At 40.4% G+C, this 23795-nt stretch overlaps 1 protein-coding gene across 2 annotated transcripts; it reads right to left on the bottom strand.

The window, feature by feature from the left end:
* Positions 1-4407: 4407 nt before the first annotated feature.
* LOC115125078 (calcineurin B homologous protein 3-like) lies at positions 4408-22994 on the bottom strand. Of its 2 annotated transcripts, none has more exons than XM_029654586.2 (9): positions 22669-22994; positions 18636-18705; positions 18296-18376; positions 17707-17846; positions 12793-12854; positions 12587-12694; positions 12425-12472; positions 12035-12108; positions 4408-5275 (listed from the first exon to the last, which is right to left on the bottom strand). In XM_029654586.2, exons 1-9 carry the CDS (start codon positions 22730-22732, stop codon positions 5140-5142), a joined length of 783 nt encoding a protein of 260 aa, XP_029510446.1. In that variant the 5' UTR covers positions 22733-22994; the 3' UTR covers positions 4408-5139. The 2 variants fall into 2 exon arrangements, with proteins under 2 accessions (XP_029510446.1, XP_029510439.1); XM_029654579.2 differs by having other exon boundaries at positions 4408-5278.
* Positions 22995-23795: the final 801 nt, after the last annotated feature.

Genomic DNA, 23795 nt, shown 5'->3' on the forward strand with positions numbered 1-23795 from the left:
TGAGAGTCGGAATTCTTACTGGTTAGTAGGTGATCAAATACTTATGTAATAGAATAAAATGCAAATTAATTACTTAAAAATCATACAATGTGATTTTCTGGATTTTTGTTTTAGATTTCCTTAAAATGTTGATATTTTGTGTGGCACTGACAGCTAAACATAATTCAATATCCAGTTTGTCTACAAATTAATGAATTATATGTTGGATTCACGTCTCCATCGCAACCAAAAATCTAGGTTAAAGAATAGGATTAAATCAAATCAAACTTCAAATGCATTTTAAATCAAGTTTGACCTGATTAAGTCCTATTCTTTAACTTAGATTTTTGGTTGAGCTGGAGACGTGAATCCAACATATGAATTATTGACTTTAAGATTACATTTTAAATCTGCCAAAGCTTGAAACCTTAGGTGTATATCTATTGTCTATTTTTAGCTGAACCCTGGGTTGAATTTAAGCAATAGCTGTTGAAGACTTCGCACATGTTACACTGAGTGTTCAAAACATTAAGAACACTTTCTAGTCGCCGGGGCATGGACTCTACAACGTTCTTAATGTTTTGCAAATAGTGTCATTAGTGATATACACTAAATGTAAAAACATTGAGACATGGATTGTGTATATGTACCATTCAGAGGGGGAATGGGCAAGACAAAATATTTAAGTGTCTTTGAACGGAGTGTGGTAGTAGGTGCCAGGCTGGAGTGTGTCAAGAACTGCAGCGCTGCTGGGTTTTTCACGCTCAACAGTTTCCCGTGTGTATCAAGAATGGTCTACCACCCAAATGACATCCAGCCAACTTGACACAGCTGTGGGAAGCATTGGAGTCAACATGGGTCAGCATCCCTGTGAAGCGCTCTCGACACCGAGTCCATGCCCTGACAAATTGAGCCTGTTCTGAGGGCAAAATGAGGTGAAACTTAATATTACGAAGGTGTTCCTAATATTTCGTACACTCAGTGTATAACCAAGTACGGTTACATTTCATTTGCTCTGTTAAACCTACCCTTTGGAATGACTTCAAGCAACAGTGAATCTATTTAGTTGTTAAGAGATCTCTTAATAATTATTCTCACAATAGCACATTGGTAATAGTCAGTGACAAATATCAAAGCTAAGCAGGGACAGCCTAAGTTAAAACCCTGGAAGGGAGACCAGATTGATAGCTGTAGATAAATCAACTACTATGTGCTGCCCAGATGTATTATTTCATTCTGATAGTGGATATAATGTTGACGATCTGACATAGTTTCAAGGGTATAAATTCAACATATTTTATACAAGGTTGCCTATGCTGAAAATTGGTTACCATGATGACATAATCCTGTGGTTGAAATTTCACCCTCAAACAACAGTTTATGTTGATTTTTTTTCTCCAAATGTAATGTATTTTCCATGTAGATCCCACGTCACCATACGTTGACAAATTAAGTTGGACAAAGTTGATCCAACCAGTTTGTGCCAAGTAGGAAACTTCCATTAGGAGTATGATTAATGTACGCAGTTACAGTGGGGCAAAAAAAGTATTTAGTCAGCCACCAATTGTGCAAGTTCTCCCACTTAAAAAGATGAGAGAGGCTTGTAATTTTCATCATAGGTACACTTCAAATATGACAGACAAAATGAGCGAAAAAAATCCAGAAAATCACATTGTAGGATTTTTAATGAATTGATTTGCAAATTATGGTGGAAAATAACTATTTGGTCACCCACAAACAAGCAAGATTTCTGGCTCTCACAGACCTGTAACTTCTTCTTTAAGAGGCTCCTCTGTCTTCCACTCGTTACCTGTATTAATGGCACTTGTTTGAACTTGTTATCAGTATAAAAGACACCTGTCCACAACCTCAAACAGTCACACTCCAAACTCCACTATGGCCAAGACCAAAGAGCTGTCAAAGGACACCAGAAACAAAATTGTAGACCTGCACCAGGCTGGGAAGACTGAACCTGCAATAGGTAAGCAGCTTGGTTGGAAGAAATCCACTGTGGGAGCAATTATTAGGAAATGGAAGACATACAAGACCACTGATAATCTCCCTCGATCTGGGACTCCACGCAAGATCTCACCCCGTGGGGTCAAAATGATCACAAGAACGGTGAGCAAAAATCTCAGAATCACACGGGGGGACCTAGTGAATGACCTGCAGAGAGCTGGGAGCAAAGTAACAAAGCCTACCATCAGTAACACACTACGCCGCCAGGGACTCAAATCCTGCAGTGCCAGATGTGTCCCCCTGCTTAAGCCAGTACATGTCCAGGCCCGTCTGAAGTTTGCTAGAGAGCATTTGGATGATCCAGAAGAAGATTGGGAGAATGTCATATGGTCAGATGAAACCAAAATATTGGTAAAAACTCAACTCGTCGTGTTTGGAGGACAAAGAATGCAGAGTTGCATTCAAAGAACATCATACCTACTGTGAAGCATGGGGGTGGAAACATCATCCTTTGGGGCTGTTTTTCTCCAAAGGGACCAGGACGACTGATCCGTGTAAAGGAAAGAAAGAATGGGGCCATGTATAGTGAGATTTTGAGTGAAAACCTCCTTCCATCAGCAAGGGCATTGAAGATGAAACGTGGCTGGGTCTTTCAGCATGACAATGATCCCAAACACACCGCCCGGGCAACGAAGGAGTGGCTTCGTAAGAAGCATTTCAAGGTCTTGGAGTGGCCTAGCCAGTCTCCAGGTCTCAACCCCATAGAAAGTCTTTGGAGGGAGTTGAAAGTCTGTGTTGCCCAGCAACAGCCCCAGACCATCACTGCTCTAGAGGAGATCTGCATGGAGGAATGGGCCAAAATACCAGAAACAGTGTGTGAAGACTTACAGAAAACGTTTGACCTCTGTCATTGCCAACAAAGGGTATATAACAAAGTATTGAGATAAACTTTTGTTATTGACCAAATACTTATTTTCCACCATAATTTGCAAATAAATTCATGAAAAATCCTACAATGTGATTTTCTGGATTTTTTTCTTCTTCTCATTTTGTCTGTCATAGTTGAAGTGTACCTATGATGAAAATTACAGGCCTCTTTCATCTTTTTAAGTGGGAGAACTTGCACAATTGATGGCTGACTAAATACTTTTTTTGCCACACTGTATATTATGTTCGTGTGGAGAATGTATTAACTCGTGTTAATATTGCCCTGCAGTATTTTTGTACAATAGGGTCATAAATACTGTGAGATTTTAAAATTAATGTCTTTTGATAAAATCTGAGTCACTTTTATAGTTTTTTAAGCTAATTTCACATAATGCTTTTCACAGGATGTGCTCAAGTAAAGTCTATGATGTTAACCTTACACTGCAAAAATTCAACCCAGTGGTCCAAACATGAGAGATTATTCTAAACCAGGAAGCAATTGAGACACTGAGTCTGTGATCTCATCTCACAATGACGCATGTCTTGAAGACAGCACAGCATCTGATTGGAAAGATTTTGTGAAACTGGCGGGCTTCTGTCTGGCCAGTCACAAGGTGTGGGTGTGTATGGGTCAGATTATCTGTGTGTTCTGGGGTGATGTAGATGTAGATGTAATGATAATCTGCATTACACCATATGAGGGAGATCTGTACTGGCGCGCAATACAAGAGTTCCATGATTATTCAAACATTCGATGTCAAACTAATTATCAATGGACTGTCAGTTTACATGATCAGGTGCCAATTACAACCAAAGTATGTTGTGAGTGTTACTTGGGTGGATAACGGTTGTTAAGTAAACGTGTTGGCAGTTGACATGAATGAATGAATTAATGAATGAATGAATGAATGTAACAGTTTGGTAACAGTGAGCATCTGTCGAAAACAATCCAAATAAGCAGTACAGACAAATACCATCAGAAATATTCTAGGCTTTCCTTAGATCACGAGCTCATGCAAAACTGGAAGTTGAGGAGGGATACACTCTAGGTCATGAATCAAGTTCCCTGTTTTAACCCAGAACTTTATTTAAAGAGACAAGTGGGTAAGTCTGGGCAACATCTGAAATCCTAAAACATAATTGGAATAAAAGGTCATTAACATAGATTCCCTTTGGGATTGAAACAGACTTGATAATCATCCTTTTTAGGTGAACCTAAGTTTTCTATTTATCATGTTATCTTCTATATCCAAGATGAGGCGAAAGGTCATATATATATACAGGGAAAATGGGAGGATGATGAAAGCTGCTACAGTCAGCTAAAAGTCAGTCAGCTCACAAAGAACAGACAGAGAAAAACTCCCTTCAGATAAATTTGGCAAATTTTATGGGAGAACCAGGAAGTCTGCAGGAGTATTCCCCTTTGGGAGTTGTTTATGTAAATGTAATGTACTGTGCTGAAAACTACAAATAAAAGCAAATTACAGTCAACTATGGTAAATCATTGTTCATTTACAAGAATGCACGCACAATACAATTAGGTCAGTATGTTCAAGTTTCAACTTTAATTGTCCCAGAGGGAAATTGGTTTAGCAGCAAAGGAGAATTAAAAACAACATTGAACAAACAGTATAAAATCCACATGGATTACAATGACACACAGTTCTAGTGAATACAACGGTCTAGCTGGTCCATCAATACTAATAGCCATCAATACTAATATATACAGTAGGCCTACTAGTGACCGACATTATCAGAAGCACAAAAGTACAGTGAGCCAAAGTTGTCTAATAAGTAAAGTGTTCTATATTCCCTATATTAGGTCATCTTGTCAACAACATATCATCAATGTGCTGACAAAACCCCCAAAACAACGGCAACATCACCTTCATCACATCATCAACAACATTTTACCATCATCATCCTCAAAATCACCCCTAGCCTACCTCATTATCTTCCCTATATTCATAAGGGAAATGGCTATTGTGGTGACAAGTGTGCTTGTACCTATTAGTATTAACAGTGGGGAATCTACACCGGGAGGCAGAGGGTAGGACCTGGAACTCGAGGTGTAGGGGATAGGCACAGTCAGACAGGATCGATTCTGCCTTCATCACCACTTATCTGTTCTCTTGTACAGGTCAGACAGACTACTCTGCTGGACTTCCCTGCCCACTTTCACTATTTTAGCTATCATTGTGCCAAGATACTTGTAGTTGTCTACACTGTCCTGTCCTTTGATGATAATGTTCTGAAGGTAGGGGGACTTCCGTGTCAGTTCTCGTACTGGCTACGACAACCATCAGTGTACAGGGTATAGAGGAGTGATGAGAAGACAGATCCCTGGGGTGAGCCTGTTGATGATGACAGCTCCCCTGACAGGCATCCATTCAACCTCACGCTCTGGGTTCTGCTGGTTAGAAAGTTGAGGTCAACCCACTACATGAGAGTCTACACCAAAAGCATTAGTGAGTTGGTTCACAAACAGATGGGGTTGAATGGTGTTAAAAGCAGATGAGAAATCAACAAATAAAAACTTTCCATTCGTTTTTTCTACCCTAGATGTTTGCACGGAAGGTCAGTTAGGGTGACAGTAGCATCCTGTACACCCCACTTAGCCTTATATGCAAACTGAAACAGATCAAGAAGGTGCTTTGTCCAGGTGTCTTGAAGGTGAAGAAGGTGTCTTGTCCAGAAGTGCTTTCTTAATCAGTTTCTCAAAGGATGTAATGACCAAGGTGATTGGTCTGTAGTCGTTAAAAACCTTTGGGTGGTTGTTCTTGGCGACTGGTATCACAGTAGACTGTTTCCATAGATTTGGCACCCTCTGCTGGCTGAGCGACTTAAAGACATAATTAAAGATAGGGCCTAGTTTCTCTGCACAGGAGGTGAGCAGGCGGCTGCCTATATTGTCTGGTCCCGGGTAAAACTCCTGTGCCAGTTGATTGTCAGAATTAAAGCCATCTAGTGACACCTTTAAAAAAAATGTTATTATCCCCACAATAGTTTTCATACTATCCCAGGCAGAGACTAAATTGTTACCAAGTTCTCTTTCAATTGTTTCCTTGTACACCTGTTTAGCTCTCCTGAAGGTTTCCATCTTAACATTTATCTTACTGTTTAACAGCACCCTGAGAGACTTGCTAATCCAGGGCTTAATATTGGGGTACGTAAACCTTCACAACATTATCTGGGATGACTACATCTTCACAATATGAAACCCAGGAGCTAACAGCATCAGTGAGATCGTCAATATCAGCACGACTCTTTAAGCATGTCCCAGTCTGTACACTCATTCAATACACCCCTGAAGGGTCAGGGAGGAATCTCAGTACAGTTCTTAATCCGCTATGTAAGCACTTTACCCCTCCACAGGGCTGTGCGATACGGGATAAGGGCCATGCAGTTGTTGTCAGCTGTGCCCATTTCGGGGGTAGGGGGGGATTTATACGCTCCCTTAAAAGAACCGTAACATAAGACCAGGATGTTGTTATTTCTGATGGGCATGTGACGTACTGATGAAATTGACCCAAAGTTTGTGTCTTAATACGGTGGTTAAAGCCCCCAAGGATGATGTTCGGGTCATCTGGAAATTTGGAGTATTAGCTATGCGGCATTACTCTCATTTGCCTTCGGGTGAATGCAAACCACGGTGAGGAATATTTAAGGAAATTCCTGGGGCAGATGGTGGGGGAGCAAACACACGTATAGCAGTTCAACATCCTTAGTGCATAGTTTTTCCCTAAACAGTAGGCTACAGTTTTGTACCAGCGCTCATTCACATAAAGACACTCCACCACCCAGTGTCTTACCAGTAACCTCGGGCCTCTCGTTCCAAGCGTATAGGTGCCCCAAACCAGTCAATCACCAACTCACAGTCCAAGTCCATATTCTTAAACCATGTCTCTGTAAGAGACAGAATACAGGCATTTCTGAATTCATGTTGGAAACGAACATGGGCTTGCAGTTCATCAGTTGTGCGAAGAGACTGGGCATGTTCTAGAATGATAGAAGGCAGGAGAATGCGTGACAGATTGGCGCTTTGCCCTTTCCCGGACTCCACTCTTCCCCTGCTTTCTCATGTTGCGGTGTAGCCCGCCAGCAGCCTGCTGCTAGAATCCCATTGACCATTATTATAATCAAATGCATCAAGGTTTGGGTAGATTAGATCCAAGGGAGGATTGGCATTCTGGGGATTATTCCATTGGAGAAGAACACTTCCTGCTGTACTGGATCCATTGATTAAGAATGGGGAAGTTCTTGCAAAATGTGTGCCAGGTGAAACACCGTCCACTATAAAAACAACGCTGCTAACCCCATGTCCCCGAAAGGAAATAGAGGAAGAGTTCAACACTGCTCTTTCTATTTCATTGATCTACTAGATGATTGAATTCAGTGATTTAAAACAGATGATCTAAAACTGGTCAAATACAAAACAACAAACACAGACAGAGAAACTTTGCGGCTGGTCGCTGCTAAGAGCATGATGACCGCGAGAGTACAACCTGAGTGGAATGGAAACTAGTTTAGATGGGCAGTGAGGTCTGTGGTGTGTTTGTCATGTTTGGCTAAGGTAAGGGTGACCACCCTCACCACACTATGACTGAGGGAGTAAGGATTTAACTGATGTCTGGGGAAAACAGTATATGAGGTATGTGGAAGTTGACGGTTTTTGAGAAGGTTAATTACATGAATGCACTTTGATGTTGATTAAGCTCAAAGCAAATTCAAGTTTCATTCTTGATCTCTCTCCAAGGCTGTACGAGAGCTGCAATTCCTACATCATCATTCAAATTAATACAAAAATCATACACATGTTCTATTTGAATGTTATCCCAATAAAAAGAGAAGGTCACATCATTTACATTATTCCTCGCTACAATAACATCCCAAAAAAGGAATGAAAATATTTTATTTTACAGTACAAACATACAGTATATGGATGTATGTATATTCAAATACAAAGACAGCTAACATGCGTAGCTAACATTCATATATGGGGGATAACATTGTTCCCATTTCTAACAGTCAACAAATGCTTGTCTGCGAAAGTTTCATTCTTTGTAAAAGTCGGATGCACATTTGACTTGAAAGAACAATCTTCAATATCAGGAGGGTGTTGCCATAGCTCAAGTACATTTGCAGTATGCTATACTGTATACCAGTATGCTAGGCTGGTCAGTCAAACATCACAACGGCAATAAGTACTTTGTTTCTATTGGTCAGTAACTTGTTAATGAACATGGAAATCTAACCTTTGATTCCAAATTGATGGCAGTGGCAGCACAACAATTTTGGTGTGCATGATGGTATAGACAGAAGACGCATGCTCTTGGTTTTCCTTGTGCAATTTCTTTTTGCTCATTCCACACAGTGCCATAGATACAGTATAATAGGAGATGAATTGCATGCACTTTAATCATAGCGCTGCATGATTGGCTATTGCTTTATTGCGATATTATTACTGGTTTATTGCTTTGCTATTGAATTGATTATTGATTGATAACATTTAGTGCATTGTTTATATTCTTGCATAAAAAGGTATGTTGTGACAGATACAGGTTGTCATTAAAACTGCATGCTAAATTCATAACATACCAACTGTTAATCTGTGTATATTTGCATAGTTACTCATTCATATTTTCAATGCAGTCCATTTGTAAAAACATAACAGAGTCAGAAGCTACTAGACAGTAGAAGCTTAAATCTTCCCCCGATCAAAAGCTCATAACAACCCAAAACCAAACCATAAACAGAGCTTTCTAATAGTTTGTCAGTGTACTTAGTAAGTGACGTGCAGTCAGGGTAGGCCCTGTTGACCCTGTGATAATGTCATAAAAAAAGCTGTTATGAAAAGCCAAATCAAAAAAACAAATTGTATAAAACATTTTCATTCTTTTTTTTGTTCATGTTTTTTCTCAGTGAATCTGGTGTTTTTTATGCAAAACCTCAGGAAAGTCGCTAGGATATTCATGCCTTCCTTTCAAGCCATTGACACTGCGGCCGTTCCTGACTCCAGTCACTGTTAATAGACAGGGTCAGCTTAGGCATCACTGCTTTGCCTAGCTTGACGTATCTTCATGTGTTGTTTTGAGCCAATTTCATATTTTACGCATGCGTATTGCCTAAACATGTTGTGTGGGTATTGCCTGGGGTAAACTGTGCATTTGGACATGTCTACATAATTTTACACTCACACCGCTTGAACTGAACAAAGCTAGCTAACTAGCAAAAATAACCTGACAAATTGACACTATACTGCACCTCAAACGATTTTCAAAGTTGAAATAATGGAACGCACTGTTTAGAGGGTTCAAAGAGTGGAATGTCAACTAAAATTAAAGTTAAGACCATATAGAGGCAGCATACAGGATCTCTACAAGACGTGGCATGACAGGTGTCATGTGTCAGGCAGGCGAAAAGTGAGTACTGGGCTGTACCAACTAAGACGTTTTACCCCGACTTTTAGACATCTTGGACATTTGCTTTAGCTTTGTGGACGTAATGGGAATTACTTTTTGAGTCAATGTGAAAATGGAACTGAAGGAGGCCTTGGAGATGTGTATCCCACGCGACCGTTTGAATGCATTTTTCAGTCATTTCGATTGTTGATATGAACATTTTGTTAGAACCTTATTTATTATATACGTGTGTGTGTGTAATAATATTTCACATGGTAATATTATTATGTGTGTGTGTGTGTTTGTAAATCCATTGTGAAAGGCGCTGGAGTTAGTGTTGCAAATTAATCGGATGAAATGTGTCCATATATTGGTCTTTTAGTGCCACCTACCAGTTGTAACTGTGGATGCTAGATTGGTCTATTGCTGAGTTGAGCAGTGCATCATCTTGTCAGATGATATGAAATATGTCGCAATCGTATCTTGGCTACATAGGTATTTACATTTGTGACTGGTTTCAGTTAACTAGGCGTATGTTGTGTGTCACTACTTCACAGGAGTGCAATTGAATGTATACATTTTTTAAATCAAAATGTGTTTTTTGGCCAGAAATGCCTTCTGGGACATGTGAACTTTCATGTGCCTTAATAACTTGTATGCCATCTGTAAATATGAAATACAATTGTTAAATTACGAGCTTAGTTGGTTTAGCCACGGAAAAAGACAGGAACCTTCCCGCTAGCCAGGATTGGCTGAGATAATGGATGGACTGGACATGCCGAGAGATGAGTTCAGATTGTTCTGTCTATAACATAAGCTGCTCAGTATGTGTAGGTAATCCTTTCTAGCGCAGCTTTTTTTAAAGATATCACAAAGAACTACAAAAGTGTTGCTAATGTGCTTCACTTTCTGGAGGACTACGTTTTGAAATCAGCGGAATGTCCGGTGAAAGCAGAGTATGATAGCTAAGGAGATGGAGAAAATTCTGCCGTTTGATAGCAAATATGCGGAAGGAGTCAAAAATAGAACACACAGAAGGCTGTTGTATAAAACACCAGTCTCCGGATTACATCTTCAAACTAAGAGCAACTATGGCATCGATGAGAGGGAGAAGCGTTCATCCATGTACACGGGTAAGAGAGTCTAGCTAGCTACATTTTCAGAAATGAACTGTTTCTAATTTTGTCAGAAAGTAATTTTCATTGCAAGTTAAAGTGTACTGTTAGCTAGCTAGCTAACGTTAGCTGGCTGGGTCACTAGCTTATGTTACATGTATGATCTGTGTAGTAATATTATTTGTATCTAAGAGCCATTTGCATTGCTAGTTATAGCCTAATGTTAGCGAGATAGCTAATATTGAACCTAGTTGGCTAGTTTTTTAGCTACCAGCAGATTCATGCAGGGTAGTAACGTTATGAGTTGGGATTATCGTTTGTTTAACTAGTTAGCTACATGTCTAAACAAAAAACTCCACTATGCAAGTAATCATTTCACTGTACCGTTTACACCTTCTGTATCCTGTGCATGTGACAAGTAAACTTTGATTTTATTTGATAAAGTGTGCATTTACAAGAGACAGTAAGGTGAAGAACAAAATGACCTGCACCAAAGTCAAATTAGGATATAACATTAGGCCAATGAGACAGTGTTCAAGTTCTAAAATTCTCCAGTAGAATGCCCTGCTTTTATTTTATCACACTCACAACCTTAAGCTATTTTCTGCTCACCATTAACTTGTAAATAATGATCTTGTTGTGAGTTTATTTTCCTGTAATAAAGAATATAAATTAGTTAAAGTAAAGACATTGTCAGCAATATGATATGGTCATTATTTGAACTGGCTAGCCAGCTAACTCAACGTTAGATAGCTGGCTAACAAGCAAGAATCGAACCACAACATTATTTAGAAAGTTAGTTTTAGTTGTCTGGTTTGCTAGATTGACATATACTAAATACATTTTTAAGCGGATGGATTTATTGGTGTTAAAATACACCAGTTATGCTATTTTGGACCACCAGGCTGCTGATGTCATGCAGCCTGTCAGTTTTGTCCTTATACTTTTTCATAACGACAAGCTTGTTGTGGGACGACAATAGACTGTCCATGATGTCACTGCGACAAATGTCTACAGGCATGACGCTAGACGTAGTGTAAACCAGCCTTAATCTTGAAAGCTTTGGTTGTTTAGTACACTACTGTACTCACTCTGCTTAGCACATGGCCTCACATGTGAATCCTTAAAGAGATGGGTGGGGCTAAGGCTTAAGAGGGTGTGAACATTCTGAATTGGTGTAGACAAAGATGAGCTCTCCAGTAGGTGTACCAAAACATTCAAGGGACATTTTCTCAAAAGTGGGGTTATAAGTTTATCAACTTTCTAAGCAGAATTACTTTCCCATTGTTCCTCAACTGTAGTGTATGATATACCATTTTCTAGATCTCTGAGTCTCTACTTTTATCCAATGTAAAAAACACCATTTAAAATGTTGATACATAAGACCGAATCGAGCCGGTTGGTCACATTTTGGTGAACATTGTTGTCAATTTTGGTTAATAGCCTGTGTCACTCTGGTTGTTGGAGCTATCTGTTGTATGGTGAACTTGGGCTTCATGAAGGTTTATTTGTGAGTAAATCTGGCTTTGATAACAGCTTACCCAGACACCAACCGCACGTCACTGCTTAAAGTGTGCCCTAACTGGCCACTAAATAAAAACCATAAAAGAGTGCTGGTGCTGCATAGTAATAAAAAAGGTGGAAGATCCTCACTTGCACAGGTTCGTCGTGTCCATATTCAAAAAGCGAATGTTCATTCTTGTCTCGATCTCAATATCTTTCAGTATCTGAAAATAAATAGTTTTACTACCAGTATATTACATAGTTACTAAACTCTGATGATGCCTTCAACTATGTGTACTCTAATAACAAGACAACAATTGTGCTGCTATTGGCAAACAGCAGAGGGATGGGGCTGGCAAAATGTAACCACTTTAAAATTCTAAGACAGAGCAATGGATGCAAGGACAGACCATCCATCATATCAAAATTATAGTTTTATCCATATTTTGAAGCTATACAGTGTTCGTTTGCAAAACCATTGAAAAAGAAAAGCTAAAGCCATGACTTCTTTTAGACACAAAATAATGTTGTATTACAAACCTTTAGGAAATGTTCAAAAGTGATCCCCTCATAAAACTCATCTGGTTCCTGAGAATGAAGAATGAGATTAATTGAATATAATTTTAAAAAAAAAAAAAATAATAATAGGTTCCAGGTCTAACACTCAGAGTGAGGAATGTAATGTTTATAAAGCAGCCGTACCATGTGACCCATGGAGATACTGGCTACCTCCAGCATGGCAGCGTCTGCTATGCCTTTAGCCGTTTCCTTCCCCAGGGCTCCACTCCGAGACAGCAGCTCCTCCACTACCTACAGTACATACAGGGGCAAGGCAGTCATGGTTACAACAGTGATAGGCAGATAGTGTATTTAGTGTACTTGAAAGATAGGCCTAGGCAGTGGCTTACATGTCGGTACTCCTCCAGAGTGATTGTTCCATCATTGTCTGTGTCGTGCATGTTAAATAGGACTGGGGGAAAAAATAAGAAAGTGTTCAACTCTTTTCTGTTGCTCTGTCTTTACAAATATTTCCTTAACAAAGGTCTGCAAGTGTCACGAGGCATCGCTGTAATGCATTTGCTGAGTAATGCTGTATATTATGGGATATACAGTATTTGTTATTGTTTGTTGATTTATCTTTTGCAGAAGCAGCAGCTACTCTTCCTGAGATCCACAAAAAAACACAAAACATGACAAGTAACAAAACACTGATACACTGTGTGGAGGAGGAATGTATAGCCTGGAGGGACAGCCTTGAATTGTCTTGTCTCATACAATCATTGGTTCCTGTAGGTGCTGGGTAGAGATATGAGGGGGAGACTGTCATGACCCCCTCCTCAGACCTTTTGGAAGAATGCACAGAATATGTTCTATAAGTTAAGATATGAGACGGTGCCAGACACACGCAGGAACCAACCCTATGTACCATGCCTATGTAGCTTGTCTGTGTAAGCAGTATATAAGAGAAGTAACGGGACTGCCCCGGCAAAGCAAATAGTGATTCATTTCAAATTGACTTTGAGTGTCCCTGTGTTGAATTTAGATGACAATTTGATCAGTGATTCCACCTGTGGAGCATCCCAGTGAAGGTCTGCAAGGGAGACAGTGAGAAAGCGTAAGTGAATTTCCCGTCTGACCAAAGACAACGTGGACCCTCCAAGACCAGACTTTTACTGAGAGCTGCCCGGAAGAAGATACCTGATCTGTGAACCTCTGAGGAACATGTCATCTGAATTTTAGTTAGTCAACTTAAATGAATTCGTATAATTAAAAATTAAATTAAAATAAACATAAAATGGTACCACTAGTCTTGAGGCTAGAACTAGTCTTAAGAGAAGACTAGAGTGAGGGCAAGTAACGGTACCATGATAAAGCCCCGCTGACAGCAGTCTGTAGGCATTTATAAGAGAAGTGTCTACATGGTTTACTTTAGAAGGTTCAGCTTAACAGGACACTGTATCATCTGATGTGTCTGAAGTATAATTCTGTACACACATGGTTTTATCAAGACTTCCTGCCCAAGATGCAGTAAACTTTATTAAGACTAAGAATTTTTAGGACAGATTAAAATGTAGCACAGTGAAAACTAAGTAAATGTTTATTTTCTTTCTTCCAGGACTGATGGAATGTGCGCTAACAAGTTTTTTTTATACATGTTTACCAATGATTCTGTATCTCTCCCCTTGAAAGGCTTCCTGAGGCAGGTGCCTTAGGAGAGCTGTTATTGAGACTGTGTACTATACAATATAAAAGGTACCCGGATCTGGTTGTTAAGGGAACTCCCAAATTAAGTAAGGCCTGGACATTTGGTTTGTTTTTACCCTACATTTTACCACACACCAGCACCCACACACAGCCCACCTGTTATGAATATTTGTTAGTGGCGTTAACACTGTGTTTGATTTATTGTGTGGGGTCTTTATATTTAGGTTTTAGTGGGTTTTTAATTGGTTAGAAAGGATGCACCTTAACTTCTTTGGGACTGGGGGGCAATATTGAGTAGCTTGGATAAAAAGGTGCCCAGAGTAAACTGCCTGCTACTCAGAGATTACAGTCACCTAGGTATTTGAAGTTGTCCACATATTCAATCGTCCAGAGTAGTGATACTAGACGGGCGGGCGGGTGCGGGCAGCAATTGGTTGAAGAGCATGCATTTAGTTTTACTAGCATTTCAAAGCAGTTGGAGGCCACGGAAGGAGCGTTGTATGGCATTGACGCTTGTTCAAAGGTCTGTTAACAAAGTGTCCAAAGAAGGGCCAGATGTATACAGAATTGTGTCGTCTGCGTTGAGGTGGATCAGAGAATCACCAGCAGCAAGAGCGACATCATTGATATATACAGAGAAAAGAGTCGGCCCAAGAATTGAACACTGTGGCACCCCATTGAGACTGCCTGAGGTCTGAACAACAGGCCCTCCGATTTGACACACTGAACTCTATATCTGAGAAGTAGTTGGTGAACCAGGTGAGGCAGTCATTTGAGAAACCAAGGCTATTGAGTCTGCCGAAAATTATGTGGTGATTGACAGAGTCAAAAGCCTTGGCCAGGTCGATGAAGACTGCTGCACAGTACTGTCTTTTATCGATGGTGGTTATGATATCGTTTAGGACCCTGAGCGTGGCTGAGGTGCACCCATGACCAGCTCGGAAACCAGATTGCATAGTGGAGAAGGTATGGTGGGATTCGAAACGGTTGGTGATCTGTTTGTTCACTTGGCTTTTAGAAAGATTTTAGAAAGGCAGGGCAGCATGGATATAGGTCTATTACAGTTTGGGTCTAGAGTGTCTCCCCCTTTGAAGAGGGGGATGACGATACGAAAGAGAGGTTGAACAGGCTAGTAATAGGGGTTGCAACAATTATGGCGGATAATTTTAGAAAGAGAGGATCCAGATTGTCTAGCCCAGCTGATTTGTAGGGATCCAGATTTTGCAGCTCTTTCAGAACATCAGCTGTCTGAATTTGGGTGAAGGAGAAGCGGGGGGCGTTTGACAGTGATGAGGGGTGGTTGTTTGATCGTAGAACCATTATGGACGCAGGCAATGAGGCAGTGGTTGCTGAGAGCCTGGTTGAAGACAGCAGAGGTGTATTTAGAGGGTAAATTGGTCAGGATGATATCTAAGAGGGTGCCTATGGTTACGGATTTAGGGTTGTACCTGGTAGGTTCCTTGATAATTTGTGTGAGAATGAGGGCATCTAGCTTAGATTGTAGGACGGCCAGGGTGTTAAGCATATCCCAGTTTAGGTCACCTAACAGTACAAACTCTGAAGATAGATGGGGGGCAATCAATTCACCTATGGTGTCAAGGGCTCAGCTGGGGGCTGAGTCTATAACAAGCAGCAACGGTGAGAGACTTGTTTCTAGAAAGGTGGATTTTTAAAAGTAGAAGCTCTCATTTTTTGGGGCACAGACCTGGATAGTATGACCGAACTCTGCAGGCTATCTCTGCAGTAAAGTGCAACTCCTCCCCATTTGGCAGTTCTATCTTGAAGGAAAATGTTGTAGTTGGGGATTGAAACCTTTATTGGTGGAGTGTGCTAAAGCAGTGAATAAATTAAACTTAGGGAGGAGGCTTCTAATGTTAACATGCATGAAACCAACGCTTTTACAGTTACAGAGGTCAACAAATGAGAGTGCCTGGGGAATGGGAGTGGTGCTGGGGGCTGCAGGGCCTGGGTTAACCTCTACATCACCAGAGGAACAGAGGAGTAGGATAAGGCTACAGCTAAAGGCTATAAGAACTGGTCGTCTAGTACGTTCGGAACAGAGAGTAAAAGGAGCAGATTTCTGGGTGTGGAAGAATAGATTCAAGGCATAATGTACAGACAAGGGTATGGTAGGATGTGAGTACAGTGGAGGTGAACCTAGGCATCAGTTAAGCCAAGTGATGTCACCGCATGTGTGGGGGGTGGAACAAAAGGGCTATCCAAGGCATATTTGGCAGAGCTGGGGGCTCTACAGTGAAATAAGACAATAATCACTAACCAAAACAGCAATAGACAAGGCATACTGACATTAGGGAGAGGCATGTGTAGCCAAGTGATCATAGGGTCCAATGAGTAGCAATAGGTGAGTCAGGGAGCCATTTAGTAGTCGTTACTATGCTAGGCGAGCTGGAGACACAGCGATTCAGACAGCTAGCGGGCTGGAGACGTCGCAATGGAAGAGCCTGTTGAAACCATCTCGGACGATTACGTCGGCAGACCAGTCGTGATGGATCTAGGGATGACCAAATTGCCCTGGAACAATTGAACGGGGAACTAAAAGAATTGTGTAAATTGGCTCTGAAAAACAGAGAGGCTCTTGACTATCTTTTGGCAGGTCAAGGGGGGACTTGTCCAATCATTTGCGATGAATGCTGTACTTTTGTCCCAGATCACTCTTCTAATATGACTGACCTCGCCGAATACATTGCCACTGCTAAGAAAAATTCCCCACAACCAGATCCCTGTTCGGAAGTTGAGGATCCCAAATTGCAAAAAAGTTTGCATAATTGTGTTATTAACTTGGTGTGTATGTGTGTGTATTTTTGATAAATTCACTCCTGTTAATAAAAATATAACCTTTATTATGATGATAGTATGACCATACTAATTAGATTGCATAACCCAGAATGAAGGGTTTGAAAGTGTCTCTCATTACATGTTTAACAATTATTATCATGGAAGTGATAAAAGTAGGGAATGTGGAAGAAAAATGTATAGACTGGGGGGACAGCCTTGAATTGTACATCTTGTCTCACTCAATCATTGGTTCCTATAGGTTCTGGGTAGAGATAAGAGGGGGAGACAGTCATGACCCCCTCCTCAGACCTTTTGGCAGAACGCCCAGCTCGCTGACAATAAAGAGTGATTCATTTAATATTGACTTTGAGTGTCCCTGTGTTGAATTTCCACGACAACTAATAGACAAGGAGAGTCACACAAATGTAAAATACAACGCTATACAAACAATACAACAACAAAATGACACCAACAATACAACTATAAAATAATGTGCGCATTCGAGTGTATCTGTGTGTGTGTGTATGCCCTCACAGTCCCTATTGTTCCATGAGAAGTTGCTGAATCCATTTTGTAAAAGTCAGAAAATTGACAGATTATTGTGCCCATTATTGATTCGTCACAGTGTGAGCCATAGTACACCTCAAACGTGCACAGTATCTTGTACAACCAATGATTTCAATGTCATTGTAGTAAGTACACACGCTAACAATAATGTTGGGTATCCATTTCAATGTAGTGTAACATTTTCCAATGATACTGAACTGCAATACATCTATCTTAACACCACCATACAGTAACATTTGAATGATGGCACTCACAGCGGAGTTTTTCCCTCCTGATAATCTCTCTCTGTTCCTCTGTCATGTCCAGTGCTGGAGGTCTGAAGTGGGACATGACCACCAGGAACTCCTCAAAGCTGATCTCCTGGACAGTCCCCTCACCATTCTGATGGAAGTTTCTATAGAGGCATACGAGCAAGGAACATAAATATCTTCATTGTGTAAACATATATTTTCTGTAATGCTCATTAGAAAGTAACCATGTGTCATTCTAGAAACAACACACAGGCACTACGTCCTAGGCACTTCACATAAATGTGAATGAAATGGAAACCGTATAGAATATGGTAATAGCTCCAACTTGCATATTGATATCTTAGGTTGTATGACTGCCATATAGATTATATATATTCAATCCTTTCCGATCTACACAAATGCTAGTGGGTAGGGGTAGCTAGGGGTTGTTTCTGGACCAGGCTCACATTTGACTAATCCTGTGAGGAACCACCAAACTTACTGTATAATGAAAATCATACTATGTAGGTTAAAGCTGGGGGCATATTGAGAGCAGTTAACCTTAAGTCTTGTTCTTGATGAGGTACTTAACATAAACATGATAAACACCCACCTTTTGTCAAAGAAGGCCTCTATAATTTGGGTTCGGATCGGGTTGCATGACAGGTCTGGAATTGTGTTGAGGTCATCTCGTCTACAAGTGAAAAGACAAGAAGATAATTAGGTTTGCAGCAGGAAGCGCGTCAATTATAACACCTACTAAACAAAAGGCAAAACAAAACCTGTTAGGCTGGTTTATGCTAAAGAGATGGGAAGAACCACTTAATCAGAAATGCATTATGCCAGGATTACACCCACGTGTGTCTAAAAACCCAAAAGTAACAACAGCCCAAGTTCAAAAATAAAGTGTGTTAGGATGTGTATAAATGCCAAAAATGATTAGAGAGTCCTACCTCAGCGTGTCTTCATTGTGGCTCAACTGCTTGAATCTTTTATGCAGGATTCCAATCTGCTCGAAGGAAACTGAGGAACAAAAAAGGGACTGTCGTGAGTCCAAGACAGAGAGGTACATCCTGCCAACCTACCACAGCAGGTTAGAGGCCTAGATGGATGGAGCGGAAATTATGTGCATCTTCAAGAGGCATCTCCAATTAGCAAAATGCCAGGCAGGAAACCATGACAAACTGCACAGTAATGCTGTTAATGGAACATAATTGTTTTATAATCTTTGCAAATACAATTTATGTTTGTGTCCTGTTCTGATCTCTAATGTATCATTCAGGCTGCCTGATTTGACATCCTCAGACCTAACACATTATACACACGGTGTAAGCAGAGTGCAGTGCTGAATGTCTATTCAGCATCTATTTTCAGTTGATGCCATCCTTCCTCATGTGAAAAGTGTATATTCAGATGTAAAAACTATTTCACTTTGCATTCTCCCATTGTCATTGTAAAGATCGTCGTTGGAATGAGACCAAAGCGCTTCGTGGAAATTGTTCATATTTAATGTTCACAAAAAACCACTCAAACAAAATGACAAAACAGAGAAAACGAAAGCGCACAGTTCTGTCAGGGAAAAACCTAAACAGAAAACAATCACCCACAAAACACAGGTGGGAAAAGGCTACCTAAGTATGATGCTCAATCAGAGACAACGAGCGACACCTGCCTCTGATTGAGAACCATACCAGGCCAAACACATAAACACAACATAGAAAAAAGAACAGACTACCTACCCCAACTCACGCCCTGACCAACTAAAACAAAGACATAACAAAGGGACTAAGGTCAGAACGTGACAGTCATTGTTTATGTGAGTGCATAGAGTATAGAGAAATACATTGTTTTTAAATGTGTATGTCTAATGTAACTTAAATAAACTATATATTACATGTAGTCTGAGAGAGAAAAAACCTGTTCTGGCTGAACAGTAGGGATAAGCTCAAAGTATTTAAATTAATTCAAACAAGGACTGATGTCTAACAATCGCCACAATATTTGAATTGAGAGCGAGTGAGTGTTTATGAGTGAGCGAGTGATTGAGACAAAGTGAGTGAGTGAGTGTTTTTCAGTGTGTACAAACAATACATTCCTCAGGTTATTGTATGGGCAAACAAGTATGAGCTAATATTGGATTACCAGTGGTATGAGGAAACTCACTGAGGGTGGGGATTTCAGACAATGTTAGAAACAGAGAAAAACAAAAGCCTCTTTGTTCATGGCCTCATTGCTTGCAAGGTTTTTCTGAAGCTGTAAACACAATATCTAATCTATTATTCATGGTGGTTCAATCAAGCCTACACTGTAAACGTACATAAGATACCCGGAGAAAAACGTTGCTACTACACATGCAATTTGCAGTTTGAATATTTTATAGCCACTGCATGGAGATACAGTATCTGGCCTACACTAGTGTCTTTCTATCATCATGTCAGAATACAGCCCTTAAATAAATATAGGAGATTCATCTGGTCTAATACTATTACCAAGTTTCATTTCTTTCATCTGACTTTAGTCAGAAGGACATTCCATAGCTGCTCAAACTGTAAAGGGGTGCGTAACTGGTGGCAGGGAAGTCAGACGCAGGAGAGCAGAAGTAGGTAATAGCCGGAGCAGTTTAATGCAAAAACCAACAGCATAAAAATACAACAGAATATGGGTACAAAAAACCCGCCGCGCACCAGTAAACAAGTGCACTTACAAAAAAGTGGATCGACGATGGCTAGAAGACCAGTGACGCCGACCGCCGCCCGAACAAGGAGAGGAACCGGCTTTGGTGGAAGTCACAGTTTTAGAGAATTTGGCAGTACATTCAACCAGCCTCACAACCACAGATCATGTGTATCACATTGTGTGGGCAAGTGGTTTGCTGATGTCAACTTTGCGAACAGAGTGCTCCATGGTGGCGGTGGGGTTATGGTATGGGCAGGCATAAGCTATGGACAACGAACACAATTACATTTTATCGATGGGAATTGCGATGCACAGAGATACCGTGACGAGATCTTGAGGCCCATTGTCGTGCCATTCATCTGCCTCCATCACCTCATGTTTCAGCATTATAATGCACAGCCCCATGTCACAAAGATCTGTACACAATTCCTGGAAGCTGAAAATGTCCCAGTTCTTCCATGGTCTGCATACTCACCAGACATGTCACCCATTGACTCTGAATCGATGTGTACGACAGTGTATTCCAATTCCCGCCAATATCCAGGAACTTCGCACAGCCACTGAAGAGGAGTGGGACAACATTCCACAGGCCACAATCAACAGCCTGATCACCTCTATGCAAATTGGATGTGGTGCGCTGCATGAGGCAAATTGTGGTCACACCAGATACTGACTGGTTGTCTAATCTACGGCCCTACCTTTTTTAAGGTATCTGTGACCTATAGATGCATATCAGTATTCCCAGTCATGTGAAATCCATAGATTTGGGCCAAATGTATTTATTTCAATTGACTGATTTCCTCATATGTACTGTAACTCAATAAAATATTAGAAATTGTTCCATGTTGCGTTTATATTTTTGTTCAGTATAGTTTATGCTGGCAAGAACAGCAGCATGGCACTAGTTAAAATAAAATGATGCTTATTTCAATGGGAGAAATAACTTGTGGTATTTGTCACCTTGACCTGCCAATTAGCTAACGTAACAACAAGCCGATGAGAATGACCAGTGCAACAGGGTGTATCAAGGTACTTGCCAACGTGAGCTGCTTCCCACTGGGAAACTGTATCACATGTCGCCGGCAGTAGCTAACGTGGCCAATTTGTCCATCCCACTGATTTGATTTAGAATAGGATAGCCTACACAATAAATAATTTGTAACCATCTCGATGTCACCGTGATACAATCTAACTACAATGGGGAGAGTTTGTGCTGCAAGCCGGCACCGCAACGACACAGGGCACAGTGTTCTTCACTTCCACTTACTTGTTCAAGAACTGCTGTCCAGCAGTAAAGAGAGGGAAGTAGCTAGCTAGAGTAGTCAATATAAGGCCTGGGTGACAGCTAAAGCACATTTATTGCAGTGATTTTCACTGAAAATGTACAACTAAGGCATTAACGTCTACATTTTAGTTTTTTAAAAACTGAAGAATTACGGAATGATTCTGAACACTCTCCCAAGTCCCAGTTATGGTAGCCAAGTTTCAAATTCTCGCTGAAGTTTCTAGCCACAAGCATAAACTACCTAGCTGGGAAGGGCCATGCTCATCTCCTGTGAGTGTGTGTGTGTGTGTGTGTGTGTGTGTGTGTGTGTGTGTGTGTGTTAGTGAATGGGTGAGTGAGAGAACTTTTGGGAAATGTGAAGATGAGTGAGTTTATATAGGGATAAAATAGATAACAATGGTATAAAGATAGAAACGGTACAAGGATAGTTAATAGTGATAATTCATAAAGGCCTGTGTCATGCATTTAAAAATGTTAAAAGGTTTGCCATTGCATTTGATAATGTCATTTTAAAAAGGGATAACAAATAAGAATACATTGATAAATGTAGCATCTTGGTTTACTGAACAATAGTAAAAGCTATGCAAATGTAAAGAATATATTTAGTTGTGCACTTGAGAAATGCATGTAAATTGTTGATGATTTTATGCAAAATATTAATTACACTGATGTGAAGCTGAAGCAACCTCTGTGTGATTCATTTCTATATTCCCCCCCTTTCAGGGGTATAACAGTAGCTCTTCTCCTTGCAAGGCATTCGGGAAAACACTGTAATAGGCTACTTGTAAAGATTCTCATCCAGTAGTGCTGTCGCCTACAGCAATCTATAACTCATGCTGTTTTGCTCTGGAAATAGCCCCCAGAACACCTACCACACAAGATGACGTTGTTATAGTGATCCTGTACTGTGGGGCGTTTCATTTCACAATAATGAAACACTTTAGCGCAGGATTACATAAGCCCAGAAATATGATTATTCGCAACAATTATAATCGTATCCTACAGGAAAAAAACGTAATACTCACAGCCGGTCTTTTCTGAGAGATCTCTGTATTCGGGTTCATCAGGTAACGACTGTAATGCACCCATAACTCTGTAAACGCGCCAGCCGACCAATCCAGACGCATGAAAATAACGATTGGTCTCACTCAGGACAACGCAGGTAGGCTACTGAACTCGAAACGGTGTCAGTTCAGTGGAATAGATATTCTTTCATTATCATATCCCCAACAACAAATCATGTTACAGGTCGATATGTACTGTAGGCTGCGCAAGGTCCTAATGTAAATGCATTTCAAGCTGCCAGCCTCTGCTGAGCGCGCACTTCCGCAACTTGGCTATCCAACGACACAACACTTTCTTCAACAGTGCATTATTTAGGTTCCTGTGATCTAGTTCTCATACTACAGTCAGCAGTGTTCTACTTATGCTACACTGTAGTACAGTACGCCATTCAATGTTTAACGCTTTATTACATGAGCTGCATTCATATCACTTGCCCTGCAGTCCTCTGTAAATGTAACCCAGCCATATAAAATATATATAAAATATATAAAATATTCCATATTTTTCCATATTCCAAACGTTTGTTGAAATTGACCAATGTTGTGCCTCTAAAGTCTACCTTGAAGCCAAACCTTCCTAAAACAAATATATAGCAGTTCTGTTTTCTTGGGGAGAAGACTCAGAGGATTTCGTATTATTCTGTAAGTAAATCTGATACATTACATTTAGTATGTATGATATGTTATGTTTTGTGTAGTTACATAAGGCAAATGGTTACTTAAGGCAAAGATGAAAGTAGGGTGGTTGGTCAGGGTGGATGGGTAGGCATATAATGCGAACGTCTAGCAAATCAAATCAAATTTTGCGAGTTCGAATCTCATCACTGAGAACTTTAGCATTTTAGCTAATTAGCAACTTTTCAACTACTTACTACTATTTAGCTACCTTGCAACGACTCAGCATGTTAGCTAATCCTTCCCCTAACTCTAACCTTAACCCTTTAACCTAATTTAGGGTGACCAGACGTCCCCGTTTCTGGTGGCCTGTCCCCTGCTGGAGCTGCGCTAAAAACAGACTGCAAAGTGAAATAATATTTTACGTGGCAAGAAAGACCAGACAGCAGAGTCTGTCGGTTGACGTCTCAATC

This window comes from Oncorhynchus nerka, linkage group LG4 (genome assembly GCF_034236695.1).
Source record: "Oncorhynchus nerka isolate Pitt River linkage group LG4, Oner_Uvic_2.0, whole genome shotgun sequence".
Lineage (NCBI taxonomy): Eukaryota > Metazoa > Chordata > Actinopteri > Salmoniformes > Salmonidae > Oncorhynchus > Oncorhynchus nerka.